Source organism: Periplaneta americana, chromosome 8 (genome assembly GCF_040183065.1).
Source record: "Periplaneta americana isolate PAMFEO1 chromosome 8, P.americana_PAMFEO1_priV1, whole genome shotgun sequence".
In the NCBI taxonomy this organism is placed as follows: domain Eukaryota; kingdom Metazoa; phylum Arthropoda; class Insecta; order Blattodea; family Blattidae; genus Periplaneta; species Periplaneta americana.
This window is the reverse complement of record NC_091124.1, coordinates 23,355,384-23,374,148: the sequence shown is the minus strand read 5'-3', so window position 1 is coordinate 23,374,148 and position 18,765 is coordinate 23,355,384. Positions and strand designations below refer to the sequence as shown.

The 18,765-nt window shown below is 34.0% G+C and overlaps 1 protein-coding gene across 1 annotated transcript in view; it reads left to right on the top strand.

Moving 5' to 3' along the window:
- LOC138704277 (farnesyl pyrophosphate synthase-like) overlaps positions 1–13,983 on the top strand; it is a 34,684-nt gene extending 20,701 nt beyond the window's left edge. The window contains exons 7-8 of the mRNA XM_069832146.1: positions 5,356–5,490; positions 13,666–13,983. Coding sequence (XP_069688247.1) covers positions 5,356–5,490; positions 13,666–13,842 — 312 coding nt within the window. The 3' untranslated portion in view covers positions 13,843–13,983. The remainder of the gene's footprint in view (positions 1–5,355; positions 5,491–13,665) is intronic.
- The last annotated feature ends 4,782 nt before the right edge of the window (positions 13,984–18,765 follow it).

Genomic DNA, 18,765 nt, shown 5'->3' with positions numbered 1-18,765 from the left:
TATTTCTTATTCTGTCTGTCCACTTCACACGCACCGTTCTTCACCACATCCACATTTCAAATGCTTCAATTCGTTTCTCTTCATTTCGTCGTAATGTCCATGTTCCTTCCCCATACAATGCCACACTCCACACAAAGCACTTCACTAGTCTCTTCCTTAGTTTTTTTTCCAGAGGTCCGCAGAATATACTTCTTCTTCTATTAAAAGCTTCATTTGTTTATGTTTGCAGTTTTTCTTGGGAAGGATAGGCCTAAATGCGGTAACATCCCGTTGCTTTCCGCACACCACTATCTCTTTCGCATCTTATTAAATTCCAGGGGACCCAAGCATGGAGATGAGGAGAGTGGATTTGACTAATTGGGCCCTCCGGACTTCACCGAAAGTCACGGCAAGGGTTAAATATTAATTCTATCAGGATGTTTGACCCGATCAGAGATCGGGAAATCTCAATTAGCCTTTGCCCCCCGCATCCTGGACTAGCTTCTACGAATCATCAGAAAATCTTAGAGTGTGATTGGGCCAATTTTTCCGAAAATGTTTCCACACTTTTGCCCTCGTAGCTCAGCGGACGAACGTCGAAATTTAGATGTCAACGTCTCAGGTTCAATTCCTCGTTACTCCTTTTCATTTTATTGTGGTTCAAGATAGTATAATGTAATAATACAAAAAGAAAAACTAATACCAGTATTATGCAACTGGATTTTTCGAAACCTAATATTAAATTTATGTTATTTATATCGCTAAAGAACGATTACAATATAAATAACTAGAATATTATTTATACAGTATCACTAAAGAACGATAACAGAATATAAATGATAAATATCGGTTTGTTTAATTAATATAAGATATTATATAATACTTATTTAATTATCTAAATAAAATAACCTATTTTACAAAGAAGGATGGTTATTTGTGTTATAATAATTACTTACATAAAATACAGATTATTTATATTGCGAAAGAACAATAACAATATAAATAACTTGAATATTATTTTATAATGCTAATGAAGGAAAACAGAATATAAATGATAACTTGAATATTATCTATATCGCTAAAGAACGATAACAATATAAAAAACGTGAATATTATTCATATCGGAATTTCGCAGATTTATTACAGATATATTTAAGAAATTGTAGAAGAATAGTAATTAGTAACAGTGTCCTATTTATTCTTCTTGGAGCCAAATTTGTAACTTTTAAAAGTGTGGTTACTATGTTGAAATGTATGTGTTGTAACGGATGCTTGATTTGTTATGTATGTGAGTCAGTTATGTGATGCTTGATGTCGCAATGTCGTAATTATAGTTTGATTGTGTTTGTATGACTATTGTGTATTAATTTATTATGTATGGTACGGAAGGCTGCGTATTTGTGTTATAGAAGTGTTACGTATGTGTGTTGTTAATGTTTTTGTATGTTTCAAATTGATACCTGATATTTATTTTGCAATCGCAATGCCTAATTTACGGTTTGTTTATGTTTTGTTTACATCGCGTAAGCTAATTTAATTTTCTTTTCTATTTTTCTTTATGCTTATCTTTTTTGTGTATGAAACTATAGCCCTAACATACATATGTAAAATAGGGCTAACCACCATTGGAGATACAATAATAAAAATTGTTATTCATATCGTTATAAAACGATAACAGAATACAAATGATGACTTGAATTTTATTCATATCTCTAAAGAACGATAACAAAATATAAATAACGTGATATCCATAAAGAACGATAACTGAATATAAATGATAATTTGAATAGCATTTACATCGCTAAAGAAAGATTAAAAAATAAAATGAAAACTTGAAGAAGGCCCGAACCCACAACCTTTGAATCACTAAACAAGCACTCTACCGCTGGCCTACGAGGCGCAGACATGGAACACTTTCATAGTTCGGGAACTGCTTGTACAAGCACATGCATTGTGTAACATCGCCGCGACCCGAAGTGGATTTTGAAAATATTCGCTGTTCAAGAGTGCGGCCACTTTTTTTTTTTTTTGACAGCTGTACAAGCCATACCCGTGTGCTTCGCTGCACTTGTTAGAAATATAAAGTAATTATTACATAATTAAAAAAGGACATTTGGTCAAGGGAACATCCGTGTTTGATAGAAGGATAAACCGTTTAATACATTATTTAATTGAAGCTGTATTTAAATAATTAAAATACGATCATTTTGGTCCAGAGAGCATCATTTGGTGCAAGGATAATTCCTTTAACATGTTTCTTAATAAAAGTGTTATTATATGCAAATAATTAAAAGATCATTTGGTTCAGGGAACATCCGTTTTTGTGCAACGATAACTCGTTTAAACTTTTTCTAAATTAGTCTTGAACGCATCCTTTAATAAATCACTCCAAATTAATGTCAATATAGAGTGGATTGTGTACGAAGATAATTTTTTGTTGGCCTCACTGTGCATCTTTTTTTCCTTTGTTAAGTTTATTTATACACGCCTTAACATCTGTGGTCATGTCGCGTGTTCAGAATGTGTGGTTATACCAGTAAGCCGTTTCTACTCTTGTTGAGTTCCTGTTTCTATTGTGTGTTGTAGATGGCTTGTGTTCATGTAACTGATTATACATTTTGATTAATGTTTATCGTATTGGTAATTGAGGCGGTGATGATCATGGCATGTAAATTTCCAATCTGGCATTTGCCTTTATGACCAAGGGAAACAATGAAAAACCCCAGTCAGATTGGTCGGCCACAGAGTTTGAACCCGTGACCTCCCGAATACGAATCTCAAACTCTACCGTCTGAGCCAACTCGCTCGGTTGTTCATCATTGTTTACGTAAATAAAAGAATGAAAATGAATATGGTACACAAATATTATTTTAAGAAACACAGGAAACGAATATGGGTAAATTATGAGCACAGGAACGGCATTTCGTGACACTTTGTAAAATAACACAGCTCCAGTGACCTCAATGGTAAAATACTAATTTTTACTCCATATGTGCTATATTTTTATCCAGGACAAAACTCTTAAAAATACTGTTATGTTATGTGGACAAAAAGAAACTGAAGTGTATAAAATTAGAGTATTTTAAATGGAACAAATACAGTTTAAATAATCAAGTAATACAATATTGCGACAGAATGTCAAGTTTTCTGTGCGTAAGGATCTATTTCAATCTTATCTCAGTCCTTAATTCACTCGGAAGTTACCATAGTGGCATATAATATTACGTCCATCTAGAGAAATTACACTTTCAAATAGTGAAGGAATTATCCAAATCGGTTAAGTAGCATCTGAGATTACTTCATACAAACACACAAACATTCTCTGTATATTAATATAGATAAACATTTATACATATTTTATATATTCCAATCATAGAATACAATTATATCCGTATAAAATAGTGTTAAAAGAATAATATTCTCCGTTTTTTGTGTGCAAGGCCGCCTTAAATAGACGGAATCATTTGTTTTCATTTCATTATAGCCTATTAGCCTGACGCGGAGCTGATAAAACGTGTTATTATTTTAAAACTCGTGTATCTCGTTAAATATCAGTGCTATTGAAATTGTGCATAGAATAAAACTTAACGGAAACCATTTTTAAAGAAACTTTTATTATGTAATTTTTTTTCATGAAACTCAAAATAAGCGAGATATTTCGATTTAATTCAGCCCCCCTTATAACCCGCCTTTTAAATAAAGTATTTTGAATGTCATGTAGCATAAAAACTAAGTTAGAACGAACTTAATTTATATTCCAATTTTCATAGAAATCGGTTCAGCCTTTATCGCGTGAAAAGGAAAAAAACATCCAGACAGACAGGCAGGCAGGCAGACAGACATATAAACAAAACTTTCAAAAATGCAATTTTCGGTTTCAGGATGGTTAATTATCTGCCAAAATATTTACAGTTATTTCCTTTACACGTATTACTTACGTGAATGAGTCACCACATTCCTAATTAGTGAAGAGGACTAGCAATTTTAATGTTGAAAAATTATTCTAATACTAGCCGTACCCGTGCGCTCCGCTGCACCCGTTAGAAATAAATATAAAGTAATTACATAATTAAAATAGGACATTTGATCCAGGGAACATTCGTGTTTGATAGAAGGATAAATCGTTTAATATGTTACTTAATTTAAATTGCAACCAAATAATTAAAATGCGATCATTTTGGTCCAGACACACTCATTTGGTGCAATGACAGTTCCTTTAAAATGTTTCTTAATTTTTATTACATGCACCATAGTTTAATGAAGATTGACATCATTTAGATTTAATGTGTATATGTTATTTTACTTGTTATAGGTTTCCATTGAATTATGGTAATAACTTAATTTTAACCCTTGTTTTCTACGTATTCAGTAAATGGCGCTTGGCCCACTATGGTTCTGAACCCTTCAAATAACTTAAATTATATTATATAATATTACATTACATACTCGTATTATATTATGTTATATTATATTATATTATATTATATTATATTATATTATATTATATTATATTATATTATATCATATCATATCATATCATATCATATCATATCATATCATATCATATCATATCATATCATATCATATTTTATTATATTATATTATATTATATTATATTATATTATATTATATTATATTATATTATATTATATTATATTATATTATATTATATTATATCAGAAGTTATTGTAATAACATTATAGCATTATGTCCATCTAGAGGAACTACACTTTCCAATGGTGAAATAATAATTAATTATACAAATCGGTTAATTTAACTTCCGATATTACTTCATACAAACACAGAAACATTCTCTGTAGGCTATCTTTCATAGCTTTCGATTGTTGCTGTCCAAGGCCCCTTATAGACGAAGTCATTTGTTTTTTAATTCATTACACATGGCAGTTATTTTAATTTTAAAACTCATTTATCTCATTAAATATCAGTCCTATCAAAATTTTTCAAGGGATAAAACGTATCGCAAATTATTTTTAAAGAAACTTTTGTTATGTAACATTTTTCACAAAAAGCAATAATAAGCGAGATATTTCGATTTGTTTAATTCAGGCCCCCTTATAACCCCCCTTTTAAATAATGTATTTTGAATGCCATATAGCCTAAAATCTAAGTTATAACGAACTTAATTTATATTCCAATTTTCATCGAAATCCGTTCAGCCATTATCGCGTGAAAAGGTAACAAACATACATACAGACAGACAGACAGACAGACATACAAACAAAAATTTCAAAAAAGCGATTTTCGGTTTCAGGGTGGTTAATTATATATGTTAGGACCAATTATTTTTGGAAATTCGAAAATTACTAGAAAAATTTCGGCTACAGATTTGTTATCAGTATAGATTTATTTCCACAGGAAGACTACATAGATTGCTATGGAGACCCGGCAATCTCCGGCAAGATCGGCACCGACATTGAAACACGAAAGTGTACCTGGTTCATAGTAACTGCAATGCAGCGAGCCACTCCAGAACAGAAAGCTATATTACAGGTAAGAACAAACATATTTTATGTAATAAATGAAGAAAGCATTTACATGAGAGTTTTAAAAACACGGGATGACTCATAACTCAGTTGAAAAAAATGCATTATTATTGTAAACAGGTTTCATTTACAAACGTGAAGCCATGAAGATAAAATTTATCATAAAATATTGACATAATATTATGTTACTCACTAAACTATGTTAGATCCTCAAAGTGCCCCCTTCCATTTCCATGCAAAGATGATGGGTGCTATTCATAGACATTTCGCAGCACGCGCTACGAGCGTGCTAAACTAGCCCCGGATATCCACTGGTTACTTGTACAGAATTCAAATCATATCATATCGCTATCACTGGTTTATGAATACGAAAAACGCTTATCGTCCACCGGAAGCTCGCGCTAAAAATGTCTATGAATACGGCCCGATATGTATTGAATATAGAAACAAATCGTGTCACAATATGTCCTGTGAGAATAGGTTTTCCGAATACTATCCTTTAAATATTCCATATCAACACATTATAATTTTTAATTCTATCTTTTTATTATTTCCCACACTAAAAAGTCCGTCGGGGTAAGATCTGGGGAACGAAAAGGCCACTCAATGGTACTGGGATTCAGTACGGTTATCAGGTTGATCTTCATTTAGGCTTTGAAATAAAGTAGAATTATAATAAATTTCCACTTTTTCTACAGCTTTGTAGGCTTGTTCTAGATGTATCATACTCTTTCGTGTTGACTTTCTAGGAGAAAAAACAATACACTAGAACGCCAAAAATTGTCTTGTGTAGGAATAGATATAGGCCTACCTGAAGGAGAGAGATCCGCTACTGACCCAATCTATTCAAACATTTTATTCAACTTGTGAAAACGTGTCGAGATGGACATACGATATTAGGGAAACGTTGCACAAATAACTCAACATCACTACACTTGTGGTCGTATCTTCACCAATTCCGAAATAGCCTACAAAAACACGCCTTCTCATAGATAGAAGTCTTCTGTGCTCGCTATCGCTACCACTCAAAGAGTTTGTAATACTTACTAGAGACACATACCCATGAGTGGCAGGCAAGAAAAATGTCACAAATTGAATCGGCTTGCATCCGCCATTAAAGGGAGTGTTTGCGGCGCGAAATTCGAAAACAGTACCATAATACATTGATGTAGCCTGGTGATAGACACTGTTTTAAACATCTTTTACAAAGGATGAGTCGTGATGAGATAAACATGAATGCAGAGGAGCGCTATATTTATTAATGTATTATAATGATTCATCTTTGGCGATATTCTAAAAAATAAATTAAATCACCCATATACACTCGGGATAAGTATGTGAAATATTGAATAATGGCAATGTCAACATTAATTTTCAATATTACTAGTATTGTTTTAAGGACACAATAATGGATATTTACTGTAATATTTAAAATGATCTATATTTCAGTCCTTTCATGCAAAGGAAGAGGAAGGTATATGGTGCTTAGAAAATATTTAGTGGTGAAATATGAGATCATAAAAATTCTGGAAACTGATTTAAAATATAATGAGAATAAATTTTATCATAAAACAATCTATTCATTGTGTAGTTAATGACCTCAAGGTTTGAGGTCAGTACAGACTTTTTAATACAATTAGTAGCGGTAATAGTAGGCCTAGTAGTAGTGGTAATAATAGACTTAGTAGTAGTGGTAATAAGAGGCCTAGTAGTGGTGGTAATAATAGACCTAGTAGTAATGGTAATAGGCCTAGTAGTAATGGTAACAGGAGGCCTAGTTTTGGTAATATTACTAGGCGCAGTAGTAGTGGTAATAGTAGGCCTAGTAGTATTCGTAATAATAGGCCTAGTAATAGTGGTAATAATATGCCTAGTAATAGTGGTAATAATAGACCTAGTAGCAGTGGTAATAATAGGCATAGTAACTTAGTAGTTGTAATAGTAGGCGTAGTAGTGGTAATAGTAGGTGCGGTAGTAGTAGGTATAGTTTTTGTGGCAATAGTAGGCCTAGTAGTAGTGGTAATAATAGGTCTAGTAGTAGTGGTAATAGTAGGCCTGGTATTAGTGGTAATAATAGGCCTAGTAGTAGTGGTAATAGTAGGCCTGGTATTAGTGGTAATAATAGGCCTAGTAGTAGTGGTAATAGTAGGCCTAGTAGTAGTGAGACCTAGTTAGTAGTAGTGGTAATAACAGCCCTAAGTAGGCCATCAGCTATATTTTCACTAATTTCTTTGCATTTAATACAACCAAAAACTAGAAGTACATACTTTACAAAACGGAAATTACATGATTAATTCATTTATTGTGAAACAAAACAGTTTTAGACAGATATAGTCTGAGGATTTTCTTATGCACTCTACTATTATAATCCACTGTAATGTGATGGCACCTAACCCTTACATACATTGTTGAAACCAACCTTATAAACCTGATTAATGTGTTTCTGGAAAAACTTTATCCAAAAAATATTCCGAAAATCTGTAAACACAATCAAAGGAGGAACTGCATTTGGAACATTCTTTCAAATATTAAGATATGTATGCTTTCCTGAGCATCCTACAATAGTAGCTATGTTCGAACAATTATTTGCAACGCAGTATTTCACCATTTTCTTATTATTTTCCTTCAAGTGTACTTATATTTATTCGTATTCCTCAATAAACATGAACTGCTCGCACTCCCGGCGAAGCATCAACTCCCTTTAATGACGGCCGAACAGCGGTTCAATTTTGTACGCGAAACTAGCGCCGTTGGTGTCTCTAGTTATGTATTACAAACTCTTTGCTACCACTCACTAACAACATACCCTCAAACAGCTACTGCTCTAGTCAAGTAGCTGCTATGCTAGTCAATTAAGAGATGAATACCTGCTTTGTCAACTGACTTTTGGACCATCCCGTAATGTAATATGAACATTTTAAAAGTCAGGTTTACCTAGGTACAATATTTGGGAGCCGATCGTCATCCAACCTTCTAATGTGTCCATACAATGTCAGTTGCTTATTATATATCCACATAATCTAAAATAGAACTTTGATATTCCATCCGTCTTTTAATCTCCTCAGAAAGACAAAAATATATATATTTAGACTACCTGAATCCTGGAAAGTATCACTGATTAATCATTATCCTTACTGTACAGTTCAGACATGGAAAAACGGGTGGGAAGATAAATAATATAGGCCTATGTGATAAAGTTCACTCTAGACTTGAACAACAATCGAGCGCCCGCAAAGCTGAAAACCCGCACGACAATATTGCTTACGTCGTTGACTGCTTGTGAGTGAATCAAGCAAATGTTCAAGACATCGGGAGTGGTCAACTTTCGAACGTCAAGCAGCCTTGAATCGTCACAGTTGTTTATACCAGACTGAACTTTTATCTGTTTTGGCAACTGTTATATATGTATAAATAATCAACTAGCCTATTTGAAATATCACATCTACCTTTCAGTATACAGTAGAACCTCTATTATCCGTGGTAATGAAGGGGGTGGACTGAACGGTTAAGCGAAAAAATTGGGATAATCCGTACTGTAAAATATTTTCGTAAATTAAGTGAATAATACTTGCATTTCTTCATTTCCTCCGTGTTCTTGTGTTTACCACGTTAGATAGTGGATCAAAAGTTCATCATTCAAGTCTGGTTATAAAAGACCGGTTTTTTAGGGGTAATGGCTGTCAGCGGAAACATAGGGATAATACAGACCTCGTGTTGTAGATTTACATACTTTATACACTTTATTGTTGATTTTTATTAAATCGCGCACAGCTGTAACACAAATCTCGTACTCTGATGCGAAATGAGCCACAGTTTCTCTTTCCCCGAACCACTCTTAATTATGTCCGTTTTTTTTTTTTTTTTTTTTTTTTTTTTTTTTTTTTTTTTTTTTTTTTTGTACTTAGCACAACACGTTTTCTTTTGATACTCATGGAATATATTTTATATAGAAATTCTACAGTACGGCAACTCTAACAACAAATCATACTGTATAAGTGTCAAGGTTTGTAATAACATAGGACTCTAGAAAAAATATGTACTGGTACTAATATAACGTATAGTAATACTTCATACATATGAAGAAGACATACTATATATGTGTCGGTACAGTAGGTTCTACTGTATAATAATCAGTTTCCCAATCTTTATTTAATTACTAGGCCCTTATTAAAAGACTAGAAATTTTTGTTTTCGTATGTTTAACATCAAGTATACAATCTCAAGTAAAAAAAAAAAAATATTAACGCTGTGTTTCTTAGAAATGCAAATTTATTTGAGAATTTTTTTTTCTGTTTATATAACCATAGGTAATATCTGATAATAGAACCAGAACATTTTGATAACTACGATACTGTTTTGTTTTGTTTTTTTATCAACAGTAATCTCACTAGACGTTTTGATTTATCTAGAGAAAATCAAAACTCGACTGGGATTTAATTGACTATTACACGATTAGAAGAAAGTATATAAAGATTAGAACTAACGAAGTACTCCAATACAATAAAATATTAATTGACTTACGAAAATACAACTGTCTTCAAATGTATTATTGTACCATCTCAACATTACAAATATTACGCTAGATGCATGCTAGATGGCAGTAGTGTCTTTATACAACACTGTAATGATTACTATTCAATAAATCTTAATATTAAACAATCTCTGATACGTGACTATCCATAATATCATATAGCAGAAGTTCTTTTTATCCTCTCAGAGCAGAAGCTATAACATAACCTAACTAATATACACAAGTGTTAGAAAAGTTTTAATTAACGACGATGACATAAACAATAAACATGAATAATTTTAAAAGGAATAATTATTGAATGTACAATTTTCAAATTTGAATGTGGTTGGTGGTTCAATTGATGTTATATTGGACGTGTGCGTAATAGAAGTGGAACTCGTTGATTTAGGCCTACATGGTGTATTCAACTTATTCAGAATTTCCGAATGAATAATTTTAAAAGGAATAATTATTGAATGTACAATTTCAAATTTGAATGTGGTTGGTGGTTCAATTGATGTTATATTGGACGTGTGCATAATAGAAGTGGAACTCGTTGATTTAGGCCTACATGGTGTATTCAACTTATTCAGAATTTCCGAATGAATAATTTTAAAAGGAATAATTATTGAATGTAGAATTTTCAAATTTGAATGTGGTTGGTGGTTCAATTGATGTTATATTGGAGTGTGCATAATAGAAGTGGAACTCGTTGATTTAGGCCTACATGGTGTATTCAACTTATTCAGGATTTCCGAATGGTGCTCTTCATTTATTTGTAAATCGGATTTCAGAAGATGCATAGGTATAATCAGTGATTTTTATTAATTCTTGTTCTTGAATGCCAATGCGAGTCATATTTGAAACTGCTGTGCATCGACTGGAGTGGTTTGTAATTTTACATATATTTTTGACGTCCAGACCAGCGCAGTTTCAAATGTTGGCAAACAAAGAAACAAATGCTAGGGACGCGATAAAATTAAACAAATACTAGGGATGCGATAAAATTAAACAAATGCTAGGGACGCGATAAAATTGTGCGATAAGCAGCCATGATTGGTTGAAATACATCCTTTCGTACCGTTTTATTGGTCAAAAGTAGTATGACGTAGTAAGAGTGTAATAGTCAATTAAACATCTCTCATGTTAGGCCTATTTATTTCAATGATGTATGTTAATCAAAGTTACGAAATCTTTCCACGCCGACCAAATGCTATTTCGAGAATGATGAGCAAGACTCGAAGCGCACGAGAGATACGAGACGAGACTCGGAAGACAAGTGCAACGAACACAGAGGCGAGAGCGGCAATTACAGTTTTGTTCATTCCTAGCTCACTTTCTCCATAATATTTCGGACGTAGCTGATTGTGTTTACAACAACAAGTAAACTTCCATTTAGGGGTGTGCAAAAGTGATACAGCATGCAGCAATTACAGTCAACATTTCAAAGCAAGTCAAACACGTAATATGGGCATTCATATGATACTATGGCTTTGCGGTCATTATAAATTTACACTGTTTGATCAGGACGATCTGTCCATATTAGGATCAATACTATTCCTACATAAACGTAAAGCAGACACAAGATGGTCCTCTATTAAACGTATATCCTCAGTATTTTTTATCTAGTTCATTTTAGAAAAAAAATGTGATGCGAAGATTACCAGCGTCTTAGCTGTGAAATTATGCAACTTAGGAAACTTGTCATTCGGTATTTATTCATAAAATGTCTTGCCAGTTTTTCCTGACAATTTAAGAAGAGTATTATTTCTGTACTTTGCTCTAGAGTATGCCATTAGGAAAGTCCAGGATAACAGAGAGGATTTTGAATTGAACGGGTTACATCAGCTGCTTGTCTATGCGGATGACGTGAATATGTTAGGAGAAAATCCACAAACGAATAGGGAAAACACGGGAATTTTACTGGAAGCAAGTAAAGAGATAGTTTTGGAAGTAAACTCCGAAAAGACGAAGTATATGATTATGTCTCGTGACGAGAATATTGTACGAAATGGAAATATAAAAATTGGAAATTTATCTTTGGAAGAGGCGGAGAAATTCAAATATCTTGGAGCAACAGTAACAAATATAAAAGATACTCGGGAGGAAATTAAACACAGAATAAATATGAGAAATACCCGTTATTATTCGGTTGAGAAGCTTTTATCATTCAGTCTGCTGTCAAAAAATCTTAAAGTTAGAATTTACAAAATAGTTATATTACCGGTTGTTCTCTATGGTTGTGAAACTTGGACTTTCACTTTAAGAGGGGAACATAGGTTAAAGGTGTTTGAAAATAAGTGCTTAAAGGAAAATATTTGGGGCTAAGAGGGATGAAGCTACAGGAGAATGGAGAAAGTTACACAACACAGAACTGCACGCATTGTATTCTTCACCTGACATAATTAGGAACATTAAATCTAGACGTTTGAGATGGGCAGGGCATGTAGCACGTATGGGCGAATCCAGAAATGCATATAGAGTGTTAGTTGGGAGGCCGGAGGGAAAAAGACCTTTGGGGAGGCCGAGACGTAGATAGGAAGATAATATTAAAATGGATTTGAGGAAGGTGGGAGACTGGATTAATCTTGCTCAGGATAGGGACCAATGGCGGGCTTATGTGAGGGCGGCAATGAACCTCCGGCTTCCTTAAAAGCCAGTAACTAAGTAAGTATTATTTCTGTATGACTTGGCTATATGTTCTGAAATGCGATAACTTGATAGCACTACATTTTGGACTTAGTAGTTCTTATTAGCTTATCCATGAACAAATTTTTCTCGTAGATCCTTGAAAACTTTCTCTCGATTTGACCTTGCGCAATAAATTAAATTATATTAGGTACCTTATGGCATGTAAGAAATATTCCATTAATACATATCATTTTAACAAACCTAAGAGTTCACCGCAGTGGAGAACGGTTACTCTGCTGACCGTGAAACGAGCGGGCCCGGGTTCAAATTTTGGTTGGGACAAGTTACCTGGTTGAAGTTTTTCCGGGGTTTTCCCTCAACCCAATAATAGCAAATGCTGAATAATTTTCGGCGTTGGACCCTGGACTCATTTCGTCTGCATTATCACCTTCATATCATTCAGACGCTAGATAACTACAGCAGTTGATAAAGCGTCGTAAAATAACCAACAAAAAATCCTAATTTTACGTTTGCCAAAACCCTTCTTATTTTCAAGATCGAAATGCCGGATATTATAATGTTTTATAGAAATTTCAACTGAACAGAGGAGAAAATGAGCTTTATGAGTACCTTTATTCATAATAATAAAATACTCTTGTTTCCATGCTTCTTGGAAATTAAGACGAAAACAATAATTCGTCTTATTCCACTATTTTGTTCACCTCTGATTAGAATAGTTATGATACCAGATTCACCCTTAACTTACTACACATATCTACACACGGACAAGTAGAATATTAAATTTGTGGCGGGAGAAATGAAGAGGTGGTGTAGATAGCGCCCGCGCGGTAACGTATTTTCCACGCCTGAACTATAGGCCTAATTACTCTGTTTTCCAGCTGTATGATCCCTTTTCAGAACGTTAAAAGTTTGCTCCTGCACTTCTCAATTTCTTCACAAGATTAAAAGTAAGCTTTGTTATCGCTACGTTGTCTTAATTTCAGAGTATACTAATATCCACATTCTTACTTCATTTTTCAGGATTGTTACGGATGCCAGGATCCAGTTAAAGTCAAAAGAGTGAAGGAAGTTTACGAAGAACTTGATTTACGTTCTGCATACGAAAATTTACTGGAGGAGAGGTCCAAAGTGCTATACAGTCTCGCTGAACAACTTCCGAAAGAGATACCGCTAGAGCTCTTCTACAATTTCATATGAACAGAAAGAAAGTAAAAGCAATGCTTGTGGAAGTACTATTTACTATGTAGGCCTAAACGAGTGTACTAATGATATCGGTGTGATACCAGCAGTTTGAATGGCATGTAGGACACGGAAAAACAATTAAACGATTCACAATTTAAAAAAACAATACTTTCATTTGTATTTACTACTTTGGCCTACATGAAAAATCACCAAGGTAAGCAATATATTATATGGCTACTGAAATGAGTTCCATGACTTCACACTGTTCTCTGAAATTTTAGCTGCAACATAAAACTTCAAATCCTGGATGGTGGAAGGTCGGATTTTACATAAGTTTTCTTCAAGATAGTTCCACACGATGAAGAAATATGCTGGTAAATTTTGTCAGCACGGAATTCACGACACGTCTCCGAAAACAGACAAGATGTAGTGGGGACTTCTTCACAACTAGGGTTTGGTAGTTCATGCATTCTTCTTCTTTTACCTTTACAATCCAATACGAGTTTCAGCCTTTTTAACAACTTTATTCCATTCAAAGAATGCCTTTCATCACCTATACTGTCCAACATCTACTTGAAGGATTTAGTGAAGAACTGTGTTCAGAACATGGAAGGGCTGATAGTAGGAGGAAGAAAAATAAAGTGCATAAGATTTCTTGATGATATAGCCATGGATAAAAATATAATAGGATGCGAAACTGCGGTCAGCACCATCTGGCGGCGGGGGCTGAAATAAGACGATCAGCGCCCAACGTCGTAGGTGGTGAATATTAGAACTACGTGTTGGGTACATTATCCAGAGTTCTCTATTTATCCGTTCGAGATATTGCTCGAGGAGACGAAATGGCAGACAGAAACTTGCTAATAAGTGAACATAAAGTGATACGTGTGTGTATAAGCAGTGTATGTTAAACAGTGATGTTTATGGACGTTGTAAAAATAGTGTTGTTGAATGTATTGTAAAGTAATAGTAGGCTAATATAATAAATTGAACGATCTAAGTAGTTCTTGCAGAATTTTCCATTATGCTGTACAATAAATACCCAAAGAATACAATCCTAATTATCTAACCATTCGCTTTATTTTTTTGTCTGTGTCTGGTTATATTTTAATTGGGTAGTGTAAAATAGATCGTTTCTTTTATCTTCCTGTTGGCTCCGGTAAGAATTTTCAGTAGAAGATGCTGTGACGAATAAAAATGTAAATGTTTTATTTTAAATTGGGTTAGTTTTGAATGTCGATGAGAGTGGGAGGGAATACTTTCTGCACAGTTTAACATTTCGTCACCAGGTGCGCTGCTAAATGCATGGAGTAATTACTCTTTTCGCAACTTGATGCGCTGCTAGATGTAATAACGCCCTTCCCCCCCCCCAACAGGTGGCAGCAAAATCAATTTCTACAACAGCACCTCTAGTATGTGTTACGGGAAACTCAGTAAGTTTCGCATCCTATTATTATATTCATCCATGATGTAGCGTTGTTAGCAGAAGAGGAGACGATACTAAGGGATATGCTACTGGAGCTAAATGACAGCTGTGAGTAGTATGGGATGAAGATAAAACACGCAAACAAGACGAAGACCATGGTTATCAAAAGAAAAGTAAAGAAGACAAACGTGCGAATAGTAAATGAGGGAACAGAAAAGGTATATGAGAGGTCGGACAATAAAGTAATGAGATTGATTTTTCCCACCTGATGAGGCAACCCTACAGCCTCCTACCAGAGATATGTTTGACCTTTGTCCTTCCTCCACCCGAATTCCAACTGGCACCACTCTGCAAGCCGTAAATTTTGAGTCACTGCTTCATTAGTGAAGTTGTGCTGGCTTCTCGTGAATACAGTGAAATCGCATAATATCGCGCTTGTATGAAACTCTTGAAAATGCCACGACAACGTATGGAAACCTTCAGCAGGCTTTTGAAAATGAAGTGATGTCGAGAGCACAGATTTCCGAGGGCATAAAATGTTTGCCGAGGACATAAGCAACGTTGAAGATGAACACCAAGAACTGCACGGACAGATAACATTGCCAGGATACGTGAAGTTGTACGAACTGGTAGGCCAGCGGTCATCAAAACACTGCACGCTCGGGCTAGCGTCTCTTACCCGCGGACAAGACACTGCCCTAGCGTGCAATTGTAGCTGCTGGGGGGTATGCTGTCTCTCTATCCCTTGTGCACGACGGAGCAGAGTTCCTTACCCTCCATGCACTCTACCCATTTCAGCGAGTGCTGACGACCACTGTGGTAGGCGATTAACAGTCAAAATGACAGCACAAGAATTGAACATGAATCGGGATACTGTTCGCCTCATTCTAACTGAAGATCTGGGCATGAAAAAAATTTGTACAGAAATCGTTCCAAAAAATCTCACTGGGAAACAGCGAGATAAACGGAGAAATGTGGCTGCTCATTTGTCTCAACATTGTCGCAGCCTCCATATTCACTCGGCCTTGCTCCATGCGACTTCTTATTTCTAACTGTGAAAGAAGGCCATTTTCAAACAGAAGACGTCCAAAAGGCCGTAACCGAGGCATTAAACAGTGTCTCAAGGGAACTACTTTGAAGGTAATCATATTGTAGTTGGTTAAAAATTAAGTAAAAGTTTTCTTTTTAAACCAGACTCATAACTTTATTGTCCAACCTCGTACGTGCTAATACTAAATGAGGCAGCGGAACAAACGTACAACTTCAAATACTTGGAGTATACTATGAGTAGTAGCATGAGCTGCTGCCAGAAAGTCAAAAGGAGGATAGCAATGACAAAGGAAGCTTTTAATAGAAAAAGGACCATTTTCTTTGGAAAAAGGACTAAGGAAGGGACTAGTGAAGTACTTTGTGTGAAGTATGGCATTGTATGGGGTAGATACATGGACATTACGACGAAGTGAAGAGAAACGACTAAAAGCATTTGAAATGCGGATATAAGAAGAATAGAGCGTGTGAAATGGACAGACAGAATAAAAAATGAAGCTGTGTTGGAAAAATTGGATGAAGAAAGAATAATGATGAAAATGATCAGGAAGAGAAAAATAAAGTGGCTGGGTCACTGGCTAAGAATAAACTGCCTACTGAAGGATGTACTGAAAGGAATGGTGAACGGGAAAAAAAGTTCGGGGCATAAGATATCAGGTGATTGACAACATTAAGATATAGCCTACATGGATCGTATGCGGAAGCTAAGAAGGCGGAAATGAGGTAAGATTCAGTAGCAACTTCGGTCCAAGGCTTTATAACAAGGTAATAGCTAAATTCCCAAACATACAATTTGTTAATGCTTCTTATTTTAAAAAATCAATTAAAAATTACTGTTTAGAGAGAAAATTTGAAGTTCCAATTATTGTGATATCTGTGTTTTTTCTTATTTTACTTTTTATTTTGTCATTTTATAAAATGTCTTTAAATGATGTGGAATGCTTCATGAGCACGATATGTAACTTACTCTTTCGGGGGTTGCTAGAGTGATGATGATGATGATTATTATTATTATTATTATTATTATTATTATACAAAAAACAATATATATATAATTGTTCTACCAATAAAGTACTATTATTATTATATTATTATTATTATTATTATTATTATTATTATTATTATTATTATTATTATTATTATACAAAAAACAATATATATAATTTTTCTACCAATAAAGTACTATTATTATTATTATTATTATTATTATTATTATTATTATTATTATTATTATACAAAAACAATATATATCATTGTTCTACCAATAAAGTACTATTATTATTATTATTATTATTATTATTATTATTATTATTATTATTATTATTATTATTATTATTATTATACAAAAAACAATATATATAATTTTTCTACCAATAAAGTACTATTATTATTATTATTATTATTATTATTTATTTATTTAGTCAACTGTTCGAAGACAGGTCTGAACCTCACAAGTGATACCAAGAAGGCACCACTTATGAGGCAACTAGGCCAGGAGATAATGGGTGGCCAGTTCCTTTCTCCCTATTATTATTATTATTATTGTTATTATTATTTTTTTCTGTTGTAACATTTTTTGTAATACTAACATTTTATTTATGTTGTTTCAAACAAAGTTACCATAAAATGCAATGTTTATCATAAACAGCTGACTGACCGGCGTGTGCATTTCAGTACGGTACTCATTATGGCCGGCAGGATGTTATAGTTGTCACGAACGTCGATCATAATACACAACTTCTGAACGTTCGGTAGAAATTCAACGTACGGAAGAAAACGTAACGCAAACTAACATTGATCGCAATCCCAGCTGCATGTGCACCGTCGGCGTTTAGTTGCATTTTCAAGCGAGCACACGCCAACACACGGACTCTGGCACACACTAGAGTGGCTCGATAACAATGCAGGATCCAAACATCGCCTACCTTGTTGCATAACGGCTTTGCTTCCAATAAATTCAAGTTAACAGCTTTTCCTTATTCCTCAGTGATAAATTAGCTGTAATAATAATTGTTATGTTTTATATATACCGTAATAAATTATGTTATAAAATAATATAATACATTATAAAGTTACGCATCAAATTCGTTTAATATTTGTATACTACAATATACAGTATAGGCGTATGGTTTTACTTCTTATAGGAGTTTTATTTTTCCATTGCCAGTGGTATCAAATCATTACTTATTTTAATTGTTGATGAGGTAAACGTCTCAACTCTCATTATAAAATAACTCTATAGAGTCCATACATTACATATAATGACAGATTTATTATTTAATCAGTCCAATTTATTTTATTTGGGTACATAATGTGCCTAAATGTACTAACTATGTCTATTACATTTCCGCTGTGTCGACTGCTAGCTGGTGTGATGTCAGAGCCAACTCTAGAGAAAAAACAGAATCTCACGCTCAAACTGGTTTGAAGGTCATTGAAAAATACTGAGAACCATCCACGGCAGT